Source organism: Sarcophilus harrisii, chromosome 3, assembly GCF_902635505.1.
Source record: "Sarcophilus harrisii chromosome 3, mSarHar1.11, whole genome shotgun sequence".
NCBI classification, from domain to species: domain Eukaryota; kingdom Metazoa; phylum Chordata; class Mammalia; order Dasyuromorphia; family Dasyuridae; genus Sarcophilus; species Sarcophilus harrisii.
Genome location: NC_045428.1, coordinates 532,113,690 through 532,138,174, shown reverse-complemented (window position 1 = coordinate 532,138,174; position 24,485 = coordinate 532,113,690). Strand labels below are relative to the sequence as shown.

Here is a 24,485-nt window from a genome sequence, read left to right as displayed (position 1 = left end):
GGGTACATCTGATGCTCTCATTTTACAGATGAACAGCTGAAACTCAGAGAGATGGACCGACTCACCTGTGGCCACTAGGGTGAGGAGCAAGGCAGGAATTTGGACCCAGCTTCTTGGACTCCAAATCCCACAATCTTGTCCCTTCCCCACTGGAGCTGGTTGTGAGGGCAAAGAGCAGGTTTAAGAATAGTGAGAGAGGGAATAGAAGATGGTGCTCAAAAGTGAAATTCAGAGTTCTGGAGGGAAGAGTTTGGGATAATGGTGATGTCTGAGTTTCGGACACCTCTGGGGCTGACTGAGGAGAAGAGCTGGAGATCAAGGCATTAAGGGTGGTGATGAGCTAGAAGGTCAGGCAATTAGAGGGGATATGGTGGAGAAGACTGGGAGCCAGATTGGTTTTTCTTCTACCTTTTTTTTATTAAAGCTTTTTATTTTCACAATATATATATGGATAATTTTTCAACACTGACCCTTGTAAAACGTTGTGCTCCAAAATTTCCTGTCCTTCCCCCAACCCCTTCCCCTAGATGGCAAGTAATCCAATATATGTTATACATATTATATGTTAAATCCAATATAGGCACATATATTTATACAATTATCTTGTTGCATGAGAAAAATTAGATCAAAAAGGAAAAAAATGAGAAAGAAAACAAAATTCAAGCAAATAACAACATAAAAAATGAAAATGCTATGCTGTGATCCACCCTCAGATCCCCCAGTCTTCTTTCTGGCTGTAGATGGCTCTCTTCATCACAAGATCTTTGGAACTTGCCTGAATCATCTCATTGTTGAAGAGAGCCACGTCCATCAGAATTGATCGTCGTATAGTCTTTATGTTGCTGTGTACAATTATCTTCTGGTTCTGCACGTTTCACTCAGCATCAGTTCATGTCAGTCTCACCAGGCCTCTCTGAAATCATCCTGCTGAACATTTCTTACAGAACATAATACTCCATAACATTCATATACAATAACTTGTTCAGCCATTCTCCAACTTATGGGCATCCCTTCCGTTTCCAGTTTCTTGCCACTAGAAAAAGAGCTGCCACAATTTGTTTTCATTTTTAAAAGTATCTGGTCACAAAACTCACTTTGGTCATGTTGACTGTTATATTTTCAGTAAATAATCTGAAAGAGCTTAGATAGGGGTTATCAGCTGTGAAACTGGCCTTGCCAAGTCCCCTGAAGTCTTGGTCTCCCTTTGGTTTTCCAAGAGACTTACAGGTGACCCCCCCACAAGGCAGTGGGTTACATGGGGGAGGTGACCCTCAAGGAGGGAGGCTTCTGAGGGAAGGTCAGAAAAACAGCAACTCTGGGAGCTACAGAGTGGGAGAGAAGGACCATCCAGCACTGGAGAGGAAGTTGGGGAATGAAATATCTTTAGGAAGAAAGTCCATTTTCTGTGAGGGCTGGAAAACAGAGACCACGAAAGGAAGATATCTGAGACAAAGAATTTGGTATCACATCCCAGAGGCTGATGCATAAAGAAAGGGCAGAGGTGGACAGAAACTGAATGGGGCAGGGCCAGGAGGCATCCTGGGAGGGGCTGAAAATGAAGTCTCTCCTAGGAAGAGGGATCCAACTCAGCAGAATGAATCTGAAAGACAGGAATAATGGGAGTGGGAGGCAGGAATCTGTTGCCATAAGACTAGAGGGGCAACTATTGATCAGAATATTGTACAGATCAGACCAAAGGCAGGAAGGTCCTTCAGAATGTTACTCCAGAGGTCTCTGCAGTGGAGGCCTCCAATCTCAGGCACCTGTGACTGGGGATGTTGGATTTTCTCTACTCTTCAGTGGCAAGAGTGGTCCTTTGTGTTTCTTCTTTGTTCAATAAGGGAAAGGTCAGTAGAAGAGACTTTTTAGATATTAGATATTAATCACAGTAGGGAGGACTCTGAAATGCAGGAGGTTTCCAATTCCAGGCAGCCCATGGTCTGGGTAGGAGGATTTCCTTAGAGACCATCTCATATTAAGGATAAGAAAATTAATGCTGGTAAAGCTAAAGTAACTAGTATAAAAAGATGTACCCATTGGAGCAATCCAGAGCTAGTGTGTCTTCAGCATCCCAGTTGAAGAGCTCTTTCGTAGCCGTATGATAATCGTTCCAAGTGATGCGAAAAGATTTTCTTGAATTTAGGCTGGTCATTGTCTTTTTTAGGGTTTGATGCCACAAGCTGTGAAAACACAAATATTTTGTTGTATCTTTATCTGAGTTTTTTAAAATAGCCATGATGTCTGTGTCCTCTGTCAAGTCCCTCCTGTCTCCCATATTTTGTTCCCTTTTATAGTTTCTATGACATAAAAGTGTGTGAGGGTGAGGGTGTGTGTATACAAAAGCTACTGTAGGATGGTTTTTGGCAGCACATCTGCTATATCTGACAGAGGTTTAAGCTTAGTCCTTCCACTTCCCTCCTCATGACCGGCTCAGTGACCGTCAGGAGAAGACCTGGTCTGCAGGGACATCATCAGAATCAGGTCCAGCACAGGCTGGCCACAATCTCCCTTCTCAATCATGACAGACGGTTGGTCCTATGCCAGGTTTTAAAGAAAAACCAGCCCCTAAGTACGAGAAGGGTAGGAACCCTGGCTGCACAAGAGTTCTTATGAAAAACTTCTGGTTGTGCAAGTCACCATGAATCAGCGGTATGAGAAATCAAGGCAAAATGGCCAATGAGAAATTTGGGATCATGGGAGAAGCACAGGATACAAAAGGAGAGAGGGGTTAGTTCTCCTACTCTCTGACCTGGTCACACCAGGAGTGGTTCCTCACTGTGTACTCTCAGCAGAGGAGAAGGGGCTGGTCTCAAAAAGGACATTAAGAACTAAAGGACATACCTAGGATGGATAATCAGGATACAGCAGGAGGGAAACAAGGATGGAAGGAAAGAAGCCATTTTTAAGCACCTACTATGCGCCAGGCACTGTGTTAGGCATTTTATATATAGAAATAATCCCATTTAATTCTCAAAGCAACTCTGTGAAGTAGGTGCTATTGCTCTCCCCACTTTACAGGTGGGAAAACTGAGGCACACAGAGGTTCAGTGACTTAGGTCCCACAGCTGATAAGCATCTAACTCAGGTCTCTTGCTGACTCCAAGCCTCATGTTCTGTCCATGGCACCACCTAGTGGCCTCCTGACCAGGGACAAATTAGCTGAATTCCAGGATTTGCAGGCCATGCAATGGGAAGGTTTCACTTTTTGCTTTTATTTTTATGGTTCTCCTGCTGGGGAGGCAGTGGGAGAAATAAAAATACATTTAATCTTTTTCTCTTTATTAACTTGTCTTTCCAAGGAGCTTATAAGTAGCAGAGGAGCCTGGTTGGTACAGGGTGGAGCTGACCAGGGATATCTTGCTCACACAGGAATGAATCCCTGACAGCCAAATACTGACTCAGAAAACGACAGGTTCACATTGTCCAGGCTGTGTTACATGTGAATGTGTCTGTTAAATATCCCCAACTGCATCAGTGTGGGCCCCCTGGGAGGTGTTGGGTCCCCCGGGAGGTGTTGGGCTCCCGGAGAGATGTTGGGCCACCTGGGAGGTGTTGGGTCCCCTGGAAGGTGTTGGGCCCCCCTGGGAGGTGTTGGGGCCTCCTGGGAGGTGTTGGGTCCCTCTGGAAGGTGTTGGCGCCCCCTGGAAGGTGTTGGGGCCCCCTGGGAGGTATTGGGTCCCCCGGAAGGTGTTGGGCCCCCTGAGGTTTTGGGCCTCCTGGGAAGTTTGGGGCCCCCTGGGAGGTATTGGGCCCCCTGGAAGGTGTTGGGGCCCCCTGGAAGGTGTTGGGCCCCCTGGGAGGTGTTGGGCCCCTCCAGACTGGATCAGGAGGAGAAGACCATGTCTCCCCAAGGAAGCCCTCCTGTGGGATCCTCGGCAGCTCCCTCTCTGTCTCCCTTCCAGGGCTGGGCAGCCGCCTCCCACAAGGCCCCAACACCTCTCCTTTATGGGAAGAAAGGGAACAGGGGGCTGGGGAAACAGGTTCCAGAGGAAGGGATGGACTAAAGGCAGCTGTGAGCATGAAGAGCTCTGCTCTAACTAGAACGTCCAGAGGGAATGAAGATGTCTCAGGATCCCTCTGGTACCAGCAAGTCAGACTCACTGACTGAGTGTCCCTCTCCTGGCCCGGCTTGTGGTTCCAGGAAAGAGCTGGAAACTAAGAGGGGCCTAATCAAATAAAGAACGGCCCCACAAGTTCGGGAACATTAATGTGCTGGAATATTACTAAATGCTACATCAAAACTGGTGCAAGGGATGGTTTCAGAAAAACCCAGGAAAACTTTTATGAACTGATTCAGAGTGAAATGAGCAGAACCAGTGAACAGTTTATATGACAACCAGAACAAAGACAATTATAACAGAAAATATCTTTCAAAGGTTAGCACAATGACCCACTTCAGATCCAGAACAGTCGTGAGGAAGCCTACTAGCCACCTCTAACAAAGAAGATGATGGGTTCAGCAATCTCATTGAGACATATATATTTTTTTGAGTGGGAACTAGGCTAACATGGGAATTTGTTCTGCTTGACATATATATTTGTTTTTAAAAGTTTAATTTTTCTTCTTTCTTTTTTCCCAAATTGGTAGAGTGGGGGGAGTGACAGAGAGAGGTAAAGTGAAATTTTTTCATTAAAAATTAAATAAATTTATTTTTCTAACAATTGCTCTTTCTACTTCCTTTTTACTCTAAAGCCCGGGAAACATTATAGAAACAATATTGGGGCACTTACTTTAATATTTGTAGGTTACAATTCTGCTTTTCCAAGGCTTCACACAATAGATTAATTCCATTTTCACCAAAAAGATTTTCACTCAGGTCCAACATTTTTAGGTTCTTAATGCTACAGAAAAAAGGTAGGAGACTCCGAAGATGATCAATAGTGAGGCCACACTGAGACATCCTAAAAGAGAAGGATGATCAAGGGGAAAATGACAAACTCGTTTCTCCAGGAGCCATTTATTTCTTTTTTTTTTTTTTTTTTTTTTTTGCATGTGGGAAGGGAATCAAACACACAGCTTCTTTAGAACCACAGCCTCAGAACATGTGTGCATGTGTGTGTGTGTGTGTGACAAATGCTAGAATTTGCTTTGCTTAATCCTGTATATGTGTTGTAAGGACTTGTGTTGTTTCCCCAAAAGGGGAGCAGGAAAGGTAGGTAAATGAGGAATAAAAATAAGATAGTGAATGAGAAAAGAAAAAAAAAGTCAATAAAGAATCTTTTTTCTTTAATGGAGAACAGAATAGAAGGAAGGTCAGAAATAAGCATACACAAGAAATTTTGAAAGCTAGATTGATTTTATTTATTTAAAAATAAAATTAAGGTCTACATCATAATGATCAATAATCTCATGAATAATTCTTTTGTTAGTGTTTGACCTTATAGAATAAAAATCCATGGAAATTGAGTGGATGCCCATCAGTTGAGGAATGACTGAATAAACTATGGTATATGAAGGAAATGGAATATTTTTGCTTTTTAAGAAATAATGAGCATGCTGATTTAAGAAAAGTCTGGAAGAACTTGATGCTGAATAAAATGAAACAGAACCAGAAGACATTGGTACATAATAAAAACAAGATTATGTGATGATCAACTGTGATGGAATTGGCTCTTCCCAACAATGCAGCGATTCTCAATAGACTTCAGATGCAAAATACCAAGCATATTCAAAGAAAAACCTATGAAGACTGAATGTGCATCGAAGCATAGAATTTTTAACTTTTTTGTTGGGTTTCTCATGCTTTTTTTTCTTTTGGTCTGATTTTTCTTGCACAACGTGACAAAAATGGAAAGATATTTAAAAGGATTACACATATTTAACCTATATTATTATTAGATTGCTTGCTATCTTGGGGTGGGGTAGAGGTTAGGGAGAGAAGGAGAAAATTTTATAATTCAAAGTTCTATAAAAATGAATGTTGAAAAATATCTTTACATATATTTGGAAAAATAAAATACTATTTTTAAATTTAAAAAAATTAACTTGTACATTCATTTTTTACATATATCCATATGAGTCAAGTTGGGTTAAAAAAAACACATTGAAAATAAAAGTGAAAATAGTGTATATTGCTCAATATGCAATATCCACATGCCTTTCTCTTTCCATCCAAAGTTTACTGGGATTGCCTTGGATCACTAAATTGCTGAGAAGAACCAAGTAGATCATAGCTGATCATCACAGAACCCTTGTTGTTAAGGTGTACAGTACAATGTTTTCCTGGTTCTGCTTGCTTTATTCAGCATTAGTTCATATAAAACTTTACAGGATTTTTTTAAAGTCTTTTCTAAATTCATAATTTTTTTGTAGAATAATATATTATCATTCTATAAAAGAATGAAATATTATTTTAAAAAGAATTAAAATTAATTCTACTTGATGTTAAGTTCAGAATTTTTTTTTTAATCCCATTTCTTTAATGGCCCTTTTCAAAGAATTAATGACCAAACAAGGAATAGAAAGGATCATAAATATTTAAATGATTTTGAGTAAATAAAATTAAAGAGGGACAACTAGGTGGCATAGTGGATAGAGTACCAGCCCTGAAGTCAGGAGGACCTGAGTTCAAATTTGGTCTCAGATATTAACACTTTATAGATGTGTGACCCTAGATAACTCACTTAACCCTAATTGCCTCAGAAAAAAAAAAATACAATACAATACAATACAATACAAATTAAAGAATTTGCAAAATGAGAACCAATGTAGTTAAAATTATGTGTAAAAGGGAAAGCAAGTAAATGGGAGGAAAGAATCTTTGGATTAGATTTCTCTGAGAAAGATCAAATATCTAACTTATATAAGAAACCAATTTAAATTTAAGAATAAAAACCATTCTTCAATAAATACACAATCAAAGGATATGAACAATTAAAAATACTTCATTCTCTTCCAATTCTGTATAAAAATAATTTTTAACCTTTTTTTTTTTTTTAAGTTTAGTTGGTGTAGTAGATACAACACTAGCCCTGACATCAAGAGGACCTGAGTTCAAATGTGACCTCAGTCACTTAACATTTCCTGGTTGTGTGACCCTGGGCAAGTTACTTAACTCTAATTGCCTCAGAAGGAAATAAACGTTTTGAGTTTAGATTTCTATCCTTCCCTCTCTCTCCTGAGCCAGTAAGGATTCTGAGATATATGTTATATATGTTCAATCATGTAGAACATTTCACATAATTCATTGTGTGCAAGAAGACTTGAAAGAAAGGATGAAGTGAAAAATAATATACTTGAGTCTCTATTCTGACATTAGTTCTTTCTCTGGAGACAGTACTTTTCATCACAAATCCTATTAATTATCCTGGATCACTGAATTGCTTAGAACAGTAAAGTCATTTACAATTCTTCATTGTACAATATTACTATTATTGTATACAATCAATCACACCTTGATTTTTCACTCAGAAATGTTGGTTCCACTGCCATGTTCATGGACTCAGAAATTCCTTGATCTGATTATGATCATTTACTATTCCATCTTTCCCTCTGCTTTACAATCCTTAACCCTGTCCTTCATCCATCCTACTTTTCCTCCCTTTCTCCCTTTCTTATACTCTATGATGCTGTAATGATCAGGCCTTGCTGTATTATCTATACTTGAATCCTATTTCCTGACTGCTTTTTCACTCCTTCTTCCCATGCTATCCCTCTTTACCTCCATCTTCTAACTTCATCAAGATTCAGATCAAACATTGTAATGCCGAAGAAATTGAGCAAGACAGAGATTAGAGACCAATTCAATAATTTATTAAATGGAGAGAAATACTGGGACCAAAGGATCCATGTTGATCCTAGGGCTAGACAAGACTATCATCTCAAAGAGTCTAGCCCCAAGTATTGGGGCAGCAAGCTTTTTATGGAATAACAAGAACAATGACATTACTGATATTCTAATGACATCTGAAATGGTTTTAAACCTTTATCTTGTCAAACATTAAGGAATGTCTATAAAACCTTTATCTCAAACATTAAGGGGGGAAGGTTATAACCTAAGGCAGAATTACGAAATAGGACAATTGGAGGAACTGGTCACCCCATTAAAAGGGAACTTTGGCACAACATCACCTAAAATAAGGCTCCACTGCAACCCTTATCAATGAATACTTTTCCTCTAAGTTTAACTGCTCTTTAATTTTTTCTTTCATGTACTCTTTTGTTTACTGCTTCTTTCATTAAGATGTAAGTTTTCTGATGGCAGAGACCATTATTTTTCTTTTCTTTGTATCTGCAGTGATTAAAATTGTTGATTAATTGGCTGCCTTTTAGAGATTTGTATTTCTTTCAAAGTAAAGCACAAGCACTAAGGCCCAAAGGAAAATTTCATGAAGAGGGCATTTCTGACCATCCTAATGATTAAGGGGACTTGCCTCTTAAAATGACTTTATACATACTTCATATTTACTTAGAGGTATACAGATTGTCTATCCCTCATAGAATATAATATCTTTAAAAATTAGGACTATTCAACAACGATACTGTATGAAGATGTAATCTGATGTAAGTGGATTTCTCTGACAAAGAGACCTAATTCAGTTTCAATTGATAAATGATGGACAGAAGCAGCTACACCCAAAGAAAAAACACTGGGAAATGAATGTAAACTGTTTGCATTTTTGTTTTTCTTCCCGGGTTATTTTTACCTTCTGAATCCAATTCTCCCTGTGCAACAAGAAAACTGTTTGGATCTTCACACATACATTGTATCTAGGATATACTAGGACATATTCAACATATATAGGACTGCTTGCCATCTAGGGGAGGGGGTGGAGGGTGGGAGGGAGAAATCGGAACAGAAGTGAGTGCAAGGGATAATGTTGTAAAAAAATTACCCTGGCATGGATTCTGTCAATAAAAAGTTACTATAATCCAAATAAATAAATTAATTAATTAAAAAGATGAGGACTATTTCACTTTTTTCTATGTATCCCCAGTACCAAGCACAAAGTCCTTCATAAGGTAGACATTTAGGAAACTAAATTGTCAATTGTGGAATTCTGTTTGTAATATGCTGGAGGCTATCATCTGCAAAAAACTTCTCCTATTTCATGTTCCCATCAAGGATATTCTAAATAAACACAGAGTTGAAGTAGAAATATGCACCCATCCTTCATAACATCTTCCATTTCCCCATTTTAGAGAAAGTAAGAGTCAGTTTCCTCATTGCCCTGAAGGTATTTTACTTTAGTTCAGGCTAGAAGTACCTCTACTACCTCTGGATATTGGGTTTTTAGTCCTTACATTTTATTTTTAGTACCTCTTTCCACTTTCTTATGTAACAAAGCAAAAGCCTATTGATATTAGACTCCAAAGGTGTTACTTCTCATTATCACTGGGGAAGAAAACATTTTCTTTTGGAAAAAAATTGACAGAAAACAATTCTAAAGATAAAAAGACTCTCAAATGCACAAATGAATTTGTGATTTCATGTATTTTGGAGGTCCTTTTTATGATGCAGATTAAACCCCGTTACTACTTATCCATTCTGTGGCCTCTTCCCCTTGTTTCTCATACACTGACCACAGAGCATCCACCCAACATGCTGGAGGACTTCCTCACTTTCTGGCATTGCCAAGGAAATACTAGCGTATTTACGCTGTTGTTATTGTTTGTCCTTAATTCTTGAAGAGGACCAGTACACCAGGGAGCTGATGCCATGACATGCAGGTGAGTTGGATTTAAGTGCAGGAGGGCTGTGCAAGGTCACCTGCTTCACTTTCCCCTCCAGAGCCACCTGGATCCAGAGGCCTGAAATAGATCAGGATGACTGGAGATGGCCCTGGATGATGGCACTCAAGCTATCCTTTCATCAAATTGATCAAGAAGCCAGTTCATCCTAGTATAAAACTCCTTGATGACATATCCTTTATTCCTATTTTTCAAAGTGTCTCATTGGTTATATTTTACAAAACATACTCATATATAACCATATTAAGCTCCTGCACTGCCATTTGTATGACACTCACTTTTAATTCTTTGGAGACTGTATATTCCATTTCTCACAGTTATACAGTAATATCTATACAATAGTAGTGTAGAAAAGATGTGACTTTGTGTCCATGAAAATCTTTGAGTCAGCAAAGCACTGAAAGTTCCTGAAGGCAATCCAGTTCATTTACCTCCTCCTGTTCAATTAGGAGCCCAACTGAATATCCATGTGCACTGTTTGTTCAAGATACACACAAATTGAATGAGTTCCATAGTTCTATTCAAATGAAAGCCATAACTCTTGTCAACAGATATTTTTTTATTCATTTAGTTTTTCCTATGTGGATGATTAGGTCAAATTCCTTTCGGTGTTTATAGATGCTCTGTAATGTTTTTTATTTGATATAACTGAAACAACTGGCCTCCATAAAGAAGAATATCTAGAGCACTTTACCATCCATATAAAATCCTTCTCTTTGAAGATTCCCTATTTTGGGGTTATGGAATGATATATATATATATATATATATATATATATATATATATATACACACAAACACATATGATATTAGACTTGGTTGATATATTAGCTTTGCTTTCAAAAGTCTTTCTCTTTTAAAATTCTGTGTTAAAAAGGAGAGCTTTCTGCAATGAAGAAGAGGAGAAATAGTGGGAAATGTATGTGATATAAAAGCAAACAAAAATTAAATAAAAATTATATGTACTCTTCCAACATCACTACACATTCCCTTCACTCTGATTTGCTTTCTTGGCATGTATTTTCTCGAACACATAAAATGGAAAGATTAATAATGAAGACAATTCTGATTATGTATTTTAAAGAACACAATAAAAGGAAAAGATCAGTGATTAATGTTAGTTGTTATTCCTAGCTAACAATGCTCAAGATATTTTTGAATTGACCAATTATTCCTAATTATTTCTTCTCTCTAACTCTCTTTTAATATCGCTTAGTTTCCTCTTATTAGAATATATTTCTATTAACGTCATTAAGAACGTATTCTATTAGTTATTAGAATACATTGCTATTAGAATTAAATATCTATTAATAATCCCTATTAAGTACCAGTCAGAACACTAACTACTAGAGATACAAAGATACAAGTGGAATATTCCCTGCCTTCAAGTAGTTTTCATTCTATCAGGGGAGATAATATATAGATAGATAGAGACAAATAGATAGATAAAAAGATAAAAGATAGATAGATAAAAGTGAATTTCTGTGAGGAGGGCTCTAAAAGCTCAGAAATTAGGAAAGGTTTCATAATGAAGGAAGTGAAAACGAATCTTAAAGGACACTAATATCATGAGAGAAAGGAGTTAAAGGGGATGCAATTCTAGGTATAGTGATGTCAGGTCCAGGCTACGTCTCTGAAGAGCCTCAGGATCAGTCAGAGTCAGGATCAGTCAAAGTCCTTGGTCCTTAAAAGGAGAAATGAAGGAGGCAGGCAAGCTGCCATGTGGCCCTTCAAAGATGGATCTTGGACTCTGAAGTCTGGAGCCTGAAGTCTTCCCTGCTGAGCCTGCTACAGCAGAGAGAATCTGTCCTCCTCCCTCAGCCCTCCAATCCTTCCCTAGGATGACCTCATCACAACACATTCAGCAGGTACCAATGGTGAGGAGAGCCATCACATCACCACATCATCTAAGTATGTTTATAGAACCATTACATCGCATGGAGTAGGTACTTAGCCTTAAGTACTTTGCTGTTCTGAATTCCAGTACTTCTTTTCAGAGTTCCAGTCTCTGCAATCATGGTAAGCCAGTGTAAAGGCACAGAGACAGGCGATGAACTGCAGGATGTGAACAACAGAAAAGTCATTCTGGCTGGATCATAGAAAATAGGGGGAGGGGAATAAAGTTCAATGAGGTTGGAGAGGTAAGTGTAGCCCAGATTATAAAGGGCTTTAAACACCAAAGGATTTCATGTTTGCTATGGAGGTAACAGGGAGCAACTAGAATTTACAGAATACAGGAATGTCACAGTCAGATTGGTGCTCAAGGATATCACTGGGGCCACTGTGGGGAGGATGGATTAGAGAGAGGAAAGATCTGAAATATAGAAACTAATTAGTAGCCTACTGCAATAGGGGAAGTAAAGGTTATGAGGCTCTGAACTAGAAAGGTGATTGTATGTACAGAGATAAGAAAATTATATATATAATTGAGAGAGAGAAAGAAAATAAAAAATCAAGGGGAACACTGAAGTTGCAAACCTGAGTGACTCAAAAGCCATAGGGAAGTGAGGAAGAGATGAGAGTTTTGCTGAAAAGTTAACCAATTCTGTTTAGACATGTGTAACAAATCTTAATTAAGTCTTGACCATGTTCTTGGAGTATTTTCTGTAATTATAAGGAACCTCAATGAATGTTAACCAGATCCCTCTGCATAACCTTGTACTGAGAACTACTTGTACTGAGAAACTGCAATTATTTGATTATTTGACACTGGGAGGCACAAGAAAAGCTGGACACTTTTCCTTGTGCTTGACTTAAGAATTTTCTCTGAGCCTTGGTAGGTGTTTTACCACCAGAAACCTTAGTGAAACTAGCTGGCTTAAAGGAATGAGTGAACTTTGGTGGTTACCTTTAGTGGAAGCCCTCCATATCTGGGAGATGTTCTGTCCACGGGATCATATGTCATATAATAAACTTGGCACAGGGCCAAATTTATATAGCAAGTTTATAGATAAATCCCACAAGGGGTAGACTTCACACAGGAACAAATACCTTAAGTGAGATTTGTTTTCCCCTTTGGGTTTCATTCTGAACAGCTGCAAGATTGGGGACTCCTCCAGCTTAAAGAACCAGGAGTTGATGTTTCTTGAATAGATGACGATGTATGCTACACGTTTGTCTGTCTGTGATTACTGTGATAACAGCGCCTGTTACATTGTGTACTGTTTCTCTATTAAAAGTTTCCTCTTCCCTTATGTCCTGTTTGAACCAAGGTTCAGACCAGTCATGAACTTGTACTGGTCTCCTTGAAGTTTGTGCCTGCCCAATGCAAATTCCGAATCTAGATTAACCTGACAACACGTTGAGTTTGACAACTTACAGGACATTCAGAGACTAGGACTGATAACACAGATTTGGAAGCTATGCACATGAATGTGATGATCAGCTACTAGAGAGAAAGGCAGGAAACCTACCTTTCCTTGTTATATTACTGCTTAGAGCACAAGGAGAGAGTGTAAGACTGTGAACGCTGAACTGGAGCAGGAAAGCAGTTTCATGTTTCTATTCCCTGGTTTCTACTGTTCTCTCTTCCTCTTACACTTCTGTCCCTGGTACTAAGCAGAAAGTCTAGAGACAGAAAAGGCTGGGAACTCACCTCAGCGTCTCCAATTTCCAAACTTGGTTTTCCACAGTCTTGCACAGACTTTCTATTTCCTCATCCTCAAAGATTTTATCACTGAGATCTAAGTTCTTCAGGTTCTTACTGCTACCAAGAACAGAGAAGAGCTTATAGCAAACTGTACAGTAATTTAGACAAGCCACCAAACTGAAAGAGAAAACATAAGAGGGAAAGGGGTCAATTCAATTTTCCATGATTAATTCATTTCCTGCCTTCCTTTGGGTAATGATTAAAAACACACTAGTTTTTATGTAGTTTTTTTATAAATGATCAATCTCTTTTAGAAAACAGTATTTTTAGACCTCAAACTGTAGTATAAGGCAAGGATCATCAAAACGATTTAGTTTTAAAATTTTATAGTTTTAAAATTCAAAAAAAAATTGAAAAGTATACCTACAAATCAGATTAAAGAATCATAAAAAACTAAATAATTAATTCTTCAATAGACATGAGAACATAAATTATTCAAGAATGAATTCCTTAAAATGTATGTAAACTGCTTGCATTTTTGTTCTTCTTACCAGGTTATTTATACCTTCTAAATCCAATTCTCCCTGAGCAACAAGAAAACTGTTCTGCACACATATATTGTATCCAAGATCTACTGTAATCTATTTAGCATGTATAGGACTGCTTGCCATCTTTGGGGAGAGGGTGGAGGGAGGGAGGGGGAAAATCGGAACAGAAGTGAGTGTAAGGGATAATGTTGTAAAAAATTACCCTGGCATAGGTTCTGTCAATAAAAAGTTATTTAATAGAAAAAAAAAAAAGAATGAATTCCTTATACAAAAAAATTACTGAAAAAACTGCAAAGCACTTTGCAGAAATTAGGTTTAGACTAACACATACCACAATTAGCTCAAAAATGTACATATAGAATGGTCATACTGGAGGAAGAGGATAAAAAAGAGGTGGAGGATCATGAGAAAGAAAAAAGGAGTAAGAAGGTGTAGAAAAAGAAGAAAAGGAAGAAGAGTAGGAGGTGCAGAAGGAAAGAATCAGATCATGAACCTCAAACAAATGTAAATAGGGGAGATTAGTGACAACATCAAAAGACAAAATATGTATGTATATGTAAACATGTCAATGTATAAAGTTCAATGAAGAAGTGGTGAAAGGAGATAAACAAAAAGCTCTCCAAAAAGGAATTAATAAACACAAAAAAGACTGATACACATCACTATTAATAAGAGAAATGCAAAGTAAAATAATCTTGAGACAAATTAGCAAAAATGACAAAAGATATGGAAAGTGAATGCTGGGGAACTGTAGAAAGGCAGGCTTACCAATTTTCTATTGAGGGAATTGTTATGATTGTTATGGAAAGCCAATTTGGAATTATGCTAACAAGTGATTAAAATATTTATACCCTTTGACCTAGGGATAAACTGCTAGAACAAGGACATCAAAGACAAAAATAAAGGTCATTGAAACATTTTTTTTTAATATAGAGAAAGGAAGAAAAGAAAGTTCAGAGAAAAACATATATAAGACAATTTGAAAATAACATGTTGAATTTATTGCAGGCTCTTAAAAAATATAAGAATTTGAATTTTTATAAATAATTTTTGCTTTATTTTGTACATGGAAACATTCTCTTTTTTGGTGTTCATTAGAGATAGAAAACAAAATTAAAATTAATAAAATATGCCATGATTGTGAGAAGGGAATGGGAATTATAGAGTTATTTTGGGAAATGTATATGTTGTAAAGCCAAAACTTAAAAATAGTAAATTATGAATGACAAAATGCATTTTTCCCACAGCTACTGTTACCTCTCTTCCATTCCAATTATATTTCCTGGGTTATACTTTATCAAATATATGATATGCTGAGAAAAAATAAATAAGTAGGTCTCTTGTGATTAGGTAACAATTAATTAATTAACAATATTGAAAGAAAAGATCCAGAATCAACTCCAGAACAGCTTTTTAACTAATAATATTCAAGAGTTTTTGCATTTCACTAAAGAAGCACTGTGTGAATATACATTCACAATTGATGAGAGTAGATGTTTATAGAAAGTGTTTGAAGTCTAGACAACAGGGCAAGAAGTGGGAGGTGCCTGAAAGTCCAATTATACATAATACTTTCTCTCTCACACACAAATCAAGAACAATTGAAGGTAGCCTTTACTGCATTAAAACTTTGGAAAGAAACTACAAGTGACAGATTAGCATATAAGACAGCAACACAAATAAATCCTAAGACTTCACTGAATGTAAAAAAAAAAAAGTTGAGTAAAACCCAGAAAAGTACAAGAATGACTCCTGAAAGTTAAACCATTACTTGAGTCCAAGAAATTTAGTCTTCCATATTCAAAAGAGGCATACCTACTATACAGTTTGCCCTGGCAAATGAATGATCTATATACGTTAAGTATAAAGTGACAGAGAACTGAAGATCTCAGTTCCAGGAAACATGGAGAGCAGGGGTGAAATTTCCAATGATATAGAAAGTATAGCTACAAAAGCCAAGAGTTAGCTACAGAGTAAGATGTAGACTGACTGTGTTTCTAGTGGAGGAGGCAAAGTGCTTGGAGAAGGCCTTGCTACTTCACAGGCTAAAGGAGAAAAAATGAATGGTTCCTTGGAGGGAGGGAGAAAGTGCTTCAAACAGAAAACAAAGATGATGCAAGATCTGAAGAGGAAGTCACAAATTCTGACTTCTACCAGTGGTTAAAAGATGCAAAGTGACAAAACCGGACACAAAGAATGAAAGGGAAGGAGGGCAGAAAAACTTTTGCTATAATAACAAGTATGGGGTTTTCCAGTATTAATCTGTGTTGTAGGGGTCACATTTTGGCAAACGTGTGACAGACTGGAGAGGGACTAAAAGCAGAGAGAATAATGAAGAGTCTGTTGCAACAATCCAGGTAACAGATGAAGAGAGTCTATACTAAAATGTGGCCAAGAGAGGATAAGAAATAGGATCAATAAGGTCCAAGGAAAAAGACCTTCAGATTGGAAAGCATCAAAAAATGGGAAACAGAACTGAAAACAAAGATAATGCAAAGACCCAACAGGTGCCTCTGCCCTGTATCACATTAGGTTTGGACAAACCATATTCCAATGTATAGAAGCATTTGTAGATAATATGATGAAAGAGATAATTAAAATTTAATATAAACTAAACTGTGCTTTTTACATAACAAGTGACAGTAACTAGAAAGAAAAAAGAAGCTGTCACCTGGGGAAAAGCTATTTGTGCCAGCTCTGATAAATGTCTGATAGCCAATTTATCAAAACCCTGCCTAAGACTATTAGTTACAGAGCAGGTGATCTGCATTGGCAGAAGGGGATTTTGCCAAGAATTCACTATACCAGTGGGATCAGAGCCATGGACTACTAATCTATGATAGTTAGGGGACTGCTGGAAAACTGCAAGCCTTCCCCTAATTGTTCAAGTATAAGAACAAGCTGTTTTTAGAAGAAAACAAAAGAAACAATAATTTTGTTTGATCCAATTACTCCAAATCATTAATAAGAGAAATTGAAATTGAAACTCTGAGCTTCAATTTACATCCAGAAAATTAGTAAAGATTTTTTAAAAATGTAAATGATCAGTGCTAAAAGGGATATGGAAAGCCTTAAATACAAAAACAACTTTGGTATACCTAGAAATTTGTGGGACGTTTGCAAACAGCTGTCATAAGAACGACTGGAAAAAATGCAACTATGGAAATAATGATCAGACAACTGGCTAAGGAAAATGCTAATGAGGTTTGTAGGAGAATTATATGGGGACTACACAAAGATGCTCCTTTAGAGGAGATCATAAGACACTGTGCCACAGTGGGTACAAATGCTTATTATACCCAGACTATGAAGGAAAATATGGGAAGACAAGGTCCCTCTTGGAAAGGGACTTCCAGAGAAACTCGTTGATGCTTGCAATGTGGTAAAGTTGGGCATCTGAAACTCAATGTAAACATAGAGACAGAATGAGAAGACAGAGTGAGAGAAGACCTAAAACCCTATGTCCAAAATGCCTCAAGGGCTTCCACTGGGCCTCAGAATGTAGACTGACCCAGGGAAATGAGAGGCTGGACTCAGCCCCAAGACCTCAAACAAAAAATAGGTGGAGCATGATGGCAGCTGAGATTACACCCAGAGAGTCTTTAGAAGTTCAGGATTAATACATGATCAATCAGCCAAAAACAATCAGATGGGAGAAAGGGATTATAATTGGGGAGAATGCAGGCTTTTTAACCCAAAAGAAGAGCAGTGTCCAGTGCGAGCAGCTACAATATAATTGCCAGGTGATGAGGAGAGATTCAGAAAGTGGTAAATGGAAGGGACCAGACAGGTTAACTAATTGGAAGAAAGGGTTTGCCTGTATCTCTACAGATGGAGAAGGAATCAAATGGGTGCCAAAGAGCCGTATTTGTCTTGTCCATTAGAGAGAGACAGAAAAAGAGAAAAACCTTAAAACAAAGGCGAAGACCTAAGAAACATCTGACAGTGAAAAAGCATGGCTGATGATGAGACTGTTACAGAACTTCATAACCAGCAGGAATCATTGGATTCTCTGAAATGATGATATCGATGCAGGATTTCAAAACTTGCAGTAATTATTGGATTCCTTACACACATGAAGTAATAGACAATAGATTCCTTTTGGACTATTTCTAAGACTTATGGACATGTATAATTCCTCATGTTGATTCATGTAATTTGTTACATTACTACTAATCTGTGTTACTATGTGCTTATGTAATTTATGTAATTATGTGTAATATCTCCCATGTTCATGGGTTTATATATACCTGTTTCAAGTGAGATCCTTCAGAAACAAGCTAATCTGATTTGATTTCCCATTTCCTTTGGGTTTTCATCTCCCTTCCTGAGATGTCAGGGAGGGTGTGACCACCTCCTTTATGGTGTTTTCCTCCCTTTTTTGAGGAGTCAGGGAAGGTGTGATCACTTCCTTTTTTGGGGTTCTCACCAACTTGAGAAGTCAGGGAGAGTGACCACCCTATGTTCTAAAACAAAAGAAAGCAGGAGATGTTGTGGGCCAGAACTCTGAACTTGAAACAAGGATGCTTACAAGGTACTAACTAAGTGGAATTGAGGAGACAATGGTTATCTACTTTATCATGGTTCTCTAAGTTCAGTAAATTGATTCAATCTTATAACAAATAATGGTTGCCAAGTGATATCATGATTGGTTTATATTCAATGTAGAGTATATAAGCTGGGACTCAGAAAGCCCTCAGATGGAGAGGCAGAAAAGGCAAAGGACTGGAGATGGGAGCTTAAGCTCTCAGACTCAAGGGGACAACAACAAAGGATTCTTACAAGGTGCTAAGTCAGTTGAATTGAAAGAGACAATGGATATTTAGCATGGTGCCTAACAGTTCTCTAGTTCAGTACATGTACTTAGTACTTACTATAGTTCTAAAAGATTCACACCTTTGATAAGAGACCATATAAACTGGGACAAGCTGAGCCAGAATCAGAACGAAGGGATCAGAGGGAAGACCAGAGAAGTGTTGGCAGGCTGTCCTCCTTCGCTTCCCCACTGAAACCAAGATCCAGAAGGCCTCCAGAAAAACTAGCCGAGCCCCAAGTGAAGGAGACAATAAAGGATTTGGACTTTAATCCCTGCTTATTCATGTGGTGATTACTGAACTGAAACCAATGCTGCCTCCTGAGACCCCAAGAAAACCTCAACAGAGAAAATAACATTTTAGAGAGAATATTACAGAATACTTTGCCTGAAAAGTATGAATTAAAAAAAAATCTTGATACAGTATTGTAATAAATGATTAAGGAAAATTTTGCTAAAGTTCTAGAACAAAAAGACAAAGCAGGAATAGGAAAAACTTTCACTTATCCCCACTTAAAAGACATCCCAAGAGGAAGATTTACAAGAATATCATAGCAAACTTTCAAAGGTCCAAGTTAAGGAGAAAATATTGAAAGAACAAGACAAAAATTTAATATGATTATTTCAATAGTTACAGAAAAAGGTTTTGACAAAATAAAGTACCCATTCCTATTAAAACACTACAGAGCATAGGAATAAATGGAATTGTGCTCAAAATGATCAGCAAAATCTCTGTAAAATCATCAACAAACATTATATATAATGGGTATAACCTAGAAGCATTCCCAATCAGATCAAAAGTGAAACATGAATGTCTATGGTCACCACTGTTCTTCAACATTTTATTAGAAATGTTAGTTTTGGCAATAAGAGAAGAAAAGAATGTTAAAGGAATTTATAACAGGTAACAAGGAAACAAAACTATCACTTTGCAAATAATGTGATATTCTTAGAGAATCCTAGAGAATCAATTAAAACTTACTTGAAATAATTAACTTTATCAAAGTAGCAGGACGTAAAATAAACTCATATAAATCATCAACATTTCTATATATTACTAACAAAGTCCAAAATCAAGAAATACAAAGAGAAATTTTATTTAAAGTAAATATAGTCAATATAAAATATCTGGGAGTCTACCTGCTAAGACAAACTCATGAATCATATGAACACAAATATGAACCACTTTTCACACAAACAAAATCAGATCTAAACAACTGGAAAAATATCAATTGCACAAGAATAGACCAAGATAATACAAGAAAATAACAATTCTACTTAAATTAATCTTCTCAGTGTCATACTCATCAATCTACAAAATAAGTATTTTAAAGGGGCAGCTAGGTGGTGCAGTGGATAGAATACTAGCCCTGAAATCAGGAGGACCTGAGTTCAAGTCTGGTCTCAGAAACTTAACACTTCCTAGCTGTATGACCCTGGGCAAGTTACTTAACCCCAGTTGCTTCAGCAAAAACAAAAGTACTTTAGAGAGCTAGAAAAAATAATAAAATTCAACTGGAAGAACAAAAGGAAATTAATCAAGGGAATTAATGGAAAAAAAAAGAAAAAAGCAAAGAATGTGCTTTAGTCATACCAGATCTAAAACTATATTATAAAGGAATGGTCCTCAAAACCACTTGGTACTGGCTAAGAAATAGAGTGTTGGTGGGGGCAGCTAAGAGGCTCAGTGACAGGGTACCAGCACTCAAGTCAGGAAGATCTGAGTTCAAATCTAGCCACTTTACCCCAATTGCCTCAGCAAAAAAGAAGAAAAGAAAGAAGTAGTGTTGGATCAGTAGAACAGATGAGGTTCACAAGATAGAATAGCCAATGATCATGGTAACCTACTGTTTGATAAGCCCAAAGACCTCAACTTCTGGGATGAGAACTCACAATTTGACAAAAATTGCTGGGAAAAGCAGAAAATATTATGGCAGAGACTAGACACAGACCAATATATTCCACATCATACCAAGATAATCAACATGGATATGATTTGGACATAAAGAGCTATATTATAAGGAAATTAGATGTGTAAGGGCTACGTAGATTACCTAATAGATTTTTGGGGAAGGGAGGAATTTATGACCAAAGAAGAAATAGAAAACATTATGAAATATGAAATGGATAATTTTCATTGCATTAAATTTAAAAAGTTTTGCACAAAAAATTCCAATGCAACCAAGAGCAGAAGGAAAGCAAAAAGAGAAACAATTTTTACAGTTTTTCTGGCAAAGGTTTCATTTCCAAAATATGTAGAGAACTAAGACAAATTTATAAGAATACAAGTCATTCCCCAATGAAATTATATCATAAGATATGAACAGACAGATGAAAAAATTAAAACTATCTTTGGTCATATGAATAAGAGCTCAAAATCATTACTGATTAGAGAAATGGAAGGTAGGCTCTAAGGTACCACCTCACAACTATCATATTGGCTAAGATGATAGAAAAGGTAAATGATAAATATTGGAGGGGATGTGGGAAAATTAGGACACTGATGCACTATTGGAATTGTGAACTGATCCAACTATTCTGGAAAGCAATTTGGAACAATACCCAGTGAGCAACAAAACTCTGCATTCTCTTTGATCCAACAATCCCACTACTAGGGATGTATCACAAAGAGATCATAAAAAGGGGGAAAGAAGCCACATATACATAATTATTTATAGCAGCTCTTTTTGTTGTGGTAAAGAATTGGAAATTGAGGGAATGCCCATCAATTGGAGAATGGCTGAATAAAATGTGGAATGGCTGAACAAAATGGGGAACTGTGGTATTTGATTGCATGCTATAAGAATTGTTTAGCAAGTGAATTTCAGAAAAATCTGGAAAAGTCTTAAAAAATTATATTTCATAGAGCAAAGAATCTGGGGTTAAAACCAAAAGGGTAAATTACAAAGCAAATTTAAGTATGATTCTGAATTTTTTAAAAAGGAAATTAAATGAACTGAAAAGTTTTCAGATATTTCCAACAAAACAGCAGAATTTAAAGGAAAATCTGACATAGAACATCCAAGAGAAATATAAAGAAATCACTAAAGAACAATTAAGGGACTCAATAAGGTCAAATCATTGACTTCTTACTTATGAAAGAACGTATTAGTTCTTTTAAGACTATTATGTTTATTTGGATAATATGAAAGAAAATCTTGGGCTGAGCTGAGTATGATATGAATACTTTTTTAAAATATAAAATTATGTAGGGAGAGATAAAGAGGAACAAATAACACATACAAATGAGACAAAAAAGGAAGGAAAAATAAATACAAAATAAGAAAGTAAGCAGGAAAGTGAGTAGTACTGATTCCTTATTCTCATCAGGAAGAGGTTAAAAAGGCAACAACATAAACATATACTAGGGTGTACAAGTTTTTGTATTTAGAAAGAAATAAGAGGGCAAGGAAGTGGAGAAGAGAAGACAAAGGAAGGATTCTTGGAAAGGTGGGTAAGGAATAAGAAGGCTAAGTAGCAAGCAGAAATAAAGCAGAGCAGTGAGGAGGATTAGGAATAGATGAGAAGGATAGAGAAGAAAAATAGGAGAGCAGTGAGGAGGGTTAGGAATAGGTGAGAAGGATAGAGAAGAAAAATAGGAAGAAGGAAAATATATAACAAGTAATTATTTATTAATTTACCAAAAAATGAATATAAAAATAAAATGCTTCATACAAAAGTTAGATCTAAATAATTTAAGAAATATTTATCATTCATGTGTAGATAAAATCAATATAATTTTTGAATGACATTTTAAACTAAGCTATTTTCATCATGCCATCCTAATTAAATTATTAATCATGGCACTGAGTGAGACAATATAATAACAAAGTTCAGTTAGAAGAAAGGTAAGGAACTTCAAAAAAACAAGGAGGGAAAAAGATGTAAAGGAAGCAGATTCAGTAGTATCAGACCTTAAGCCAGCCACATGATAAAATGAGTCTTATTGAAGTATAAAATAGATAATTTTATTTTAAATTAATATATTCTTACATAAATAAAACCTATGTAGCCAAGAACAGAAGGAATGCAGAAAAGTAAGGGAAAAAACATTTTATAGATAATTTTTCAGATAGAATGTGATTTGGTTGCAATATTGCTGTGATCTAGGAAATGTTGAATTGATTGATTTAGATAAAAATGGAAAGATTAGGACTAATGAAAGAGGATGCTATCTTTTTCCAGAGAAATAAATGACAAGTGGAAACAAGCATAGTATAGGCTTACATTTATGGATATGAGTATGTGTGTAGACATTTGTATGTTTACAGATATCAATGTATATATATGTGCGTGTGTATGTGTATAGCTATGTAATATGTATATATCTATGTACATATATGAATAAGTGAATGGGTATATATTTATATATATATGTATATTTCTATGCCTAATTATTACTTTCGGGGGGGGGGTCATCATTAGTAAAGGGAGAGGGGAAAATAAAGTAAAAAGAACATAGCAGAGAACAGAGGAAAACCTAGGAAGAAATTTATATAAGTTTTCTTGAAATAGAAATTTATAACTTCATATAGAATCTTCTTTTATGTACCACTGTGTACATATTTTTTCCTGTTTTCTTATTTTGTACTTAAATTTAAAATAAAATATAAAAATAACCCCTCCAAAAAAAAGGGTTTTTTTGCTAAGAATAAAATTAAGTAAAATTAAAAATTAGGTAAACAAAGGGAAAAGAACTGAACCAAAGCCAGCTACTATAGAGAGATAGAGAATATCTGGGTTCCTATTCAAAGGAAGATAGTGGAGCTGAAAAAGACACTCCTTTTTCAGTAAGAAACATCAAATGATCGATCAGAAGCACAAAAAGAGTTCTTGAAAAAACTTTAAAATTTCTTTAAAAATCAAGACAGAACAAGTAAAAAAAAAAAAAGCAATTCAAGAAACTTAAGAAAATTATGAAAAGAAAGTCAACCAACTGGAAATAGAGAATCAAAAATCTGACAAAGAAAATAATGCCTTCAAAACTAGAAATGGGCAAGGGAAGCTAATAACATAATTAGACCTCAGGAAGTAATAAAGATAAAATAAAAAATAGAACAGAAGGTGAAATATTTCACCAGAAAAAACACTGAGCTGAAAAATAAATTAAAGAGAGACAATATAAAAATAGTTGGACTACCTGAGTGAAATGATTTTAAAAAAGAAACTTGATACATTATTACAAGAAATTATTGAGGAAAATTTCCCTGAAGTTTTAGAAGACGGTAAAGCAGAAATAGGAAAAAAAGGAAAAAAAATTACAGCTTGAAAGAGATTTCGGGAGATAATTTACAAGAATATCATAGCCATATTTCAAAGGACCCAGGTTAAGGAAAAAATATTATAAGTAACAAGAAAAAAATTTAAATACTGTGGAGCTATAATCAGGATTGTGCACAAACTTAGCAGCTACTATGTTGAAGCCACATAGGTCTTGGAACACTATTTCAAAAAGCAAAAGAACTGGGGTTATATATAAGGGTAATTTATCCAGCCAAGTTAAATATAAAACTAATTTTTTAAAAAAGAACATATAATTTTTGGCAGCCCTTTTAGTAGTGTCAAGAAACAGGAAACTGAGTGGATGACCATCAGTTGGAGAATGGCTGAATAAGTTTTGGTATACAAATATTATGGAATATTATGTTTCTATAAAAAATGACCATCACAATTTTAGAGAGGCCTGGAGAGATATAAACCAACTGCTGCTGAGTGAAATGAGCAGGACCAGGAGATCACTATACAGGGCAACAACAAGACCATACAATGATCAATTCTAATGAATGTGGCTCTTTTCAGATGATTCAGGGCAGTTCCAATGATCTTGGATTAAGAGAGCCATTAC

The 24,485-nt window shown here is 36.3% G+C and overlaps 1 protein-coding gene across 3 annotated transcripts in view; it reads right to left on the bottom strand.

Annotated features, from left to right (window-relative positions):
- Positions 1–1,018: 1,018 nt before the first annotated feature.
- Positions 1,019–24,485, bottom strand: part of LOC105750187 (NACHT, LRR and PYD domains-containing protein 12) — a 47,428-nt gene continuing 23,961 nt past the window's right edge. For all 3 annotated transcript variants that reach the window (XM_031962044.1, XM_031962045.1, XM_031962046.1), the window contains 3 exons: positions 13,286–13,456; positions 4,732–4,902; positions 1,019–2,180 (listed from right to left, as the gene is read on the bottom strand). In XM_031962044.1, the coding sequence (XP_031817904.1) occupies positions 2,015–2,180; positions 4,732–4,902; positions 13,286–13,456 (508 nt within the window). In that variant the 3' untranslated portion in view covers positions 1,019–2,014. The remainder of the gene's footprint in view (positions 2,181–4,731; positions 4,903–13,285; positions 13,457–24,485) is intronic.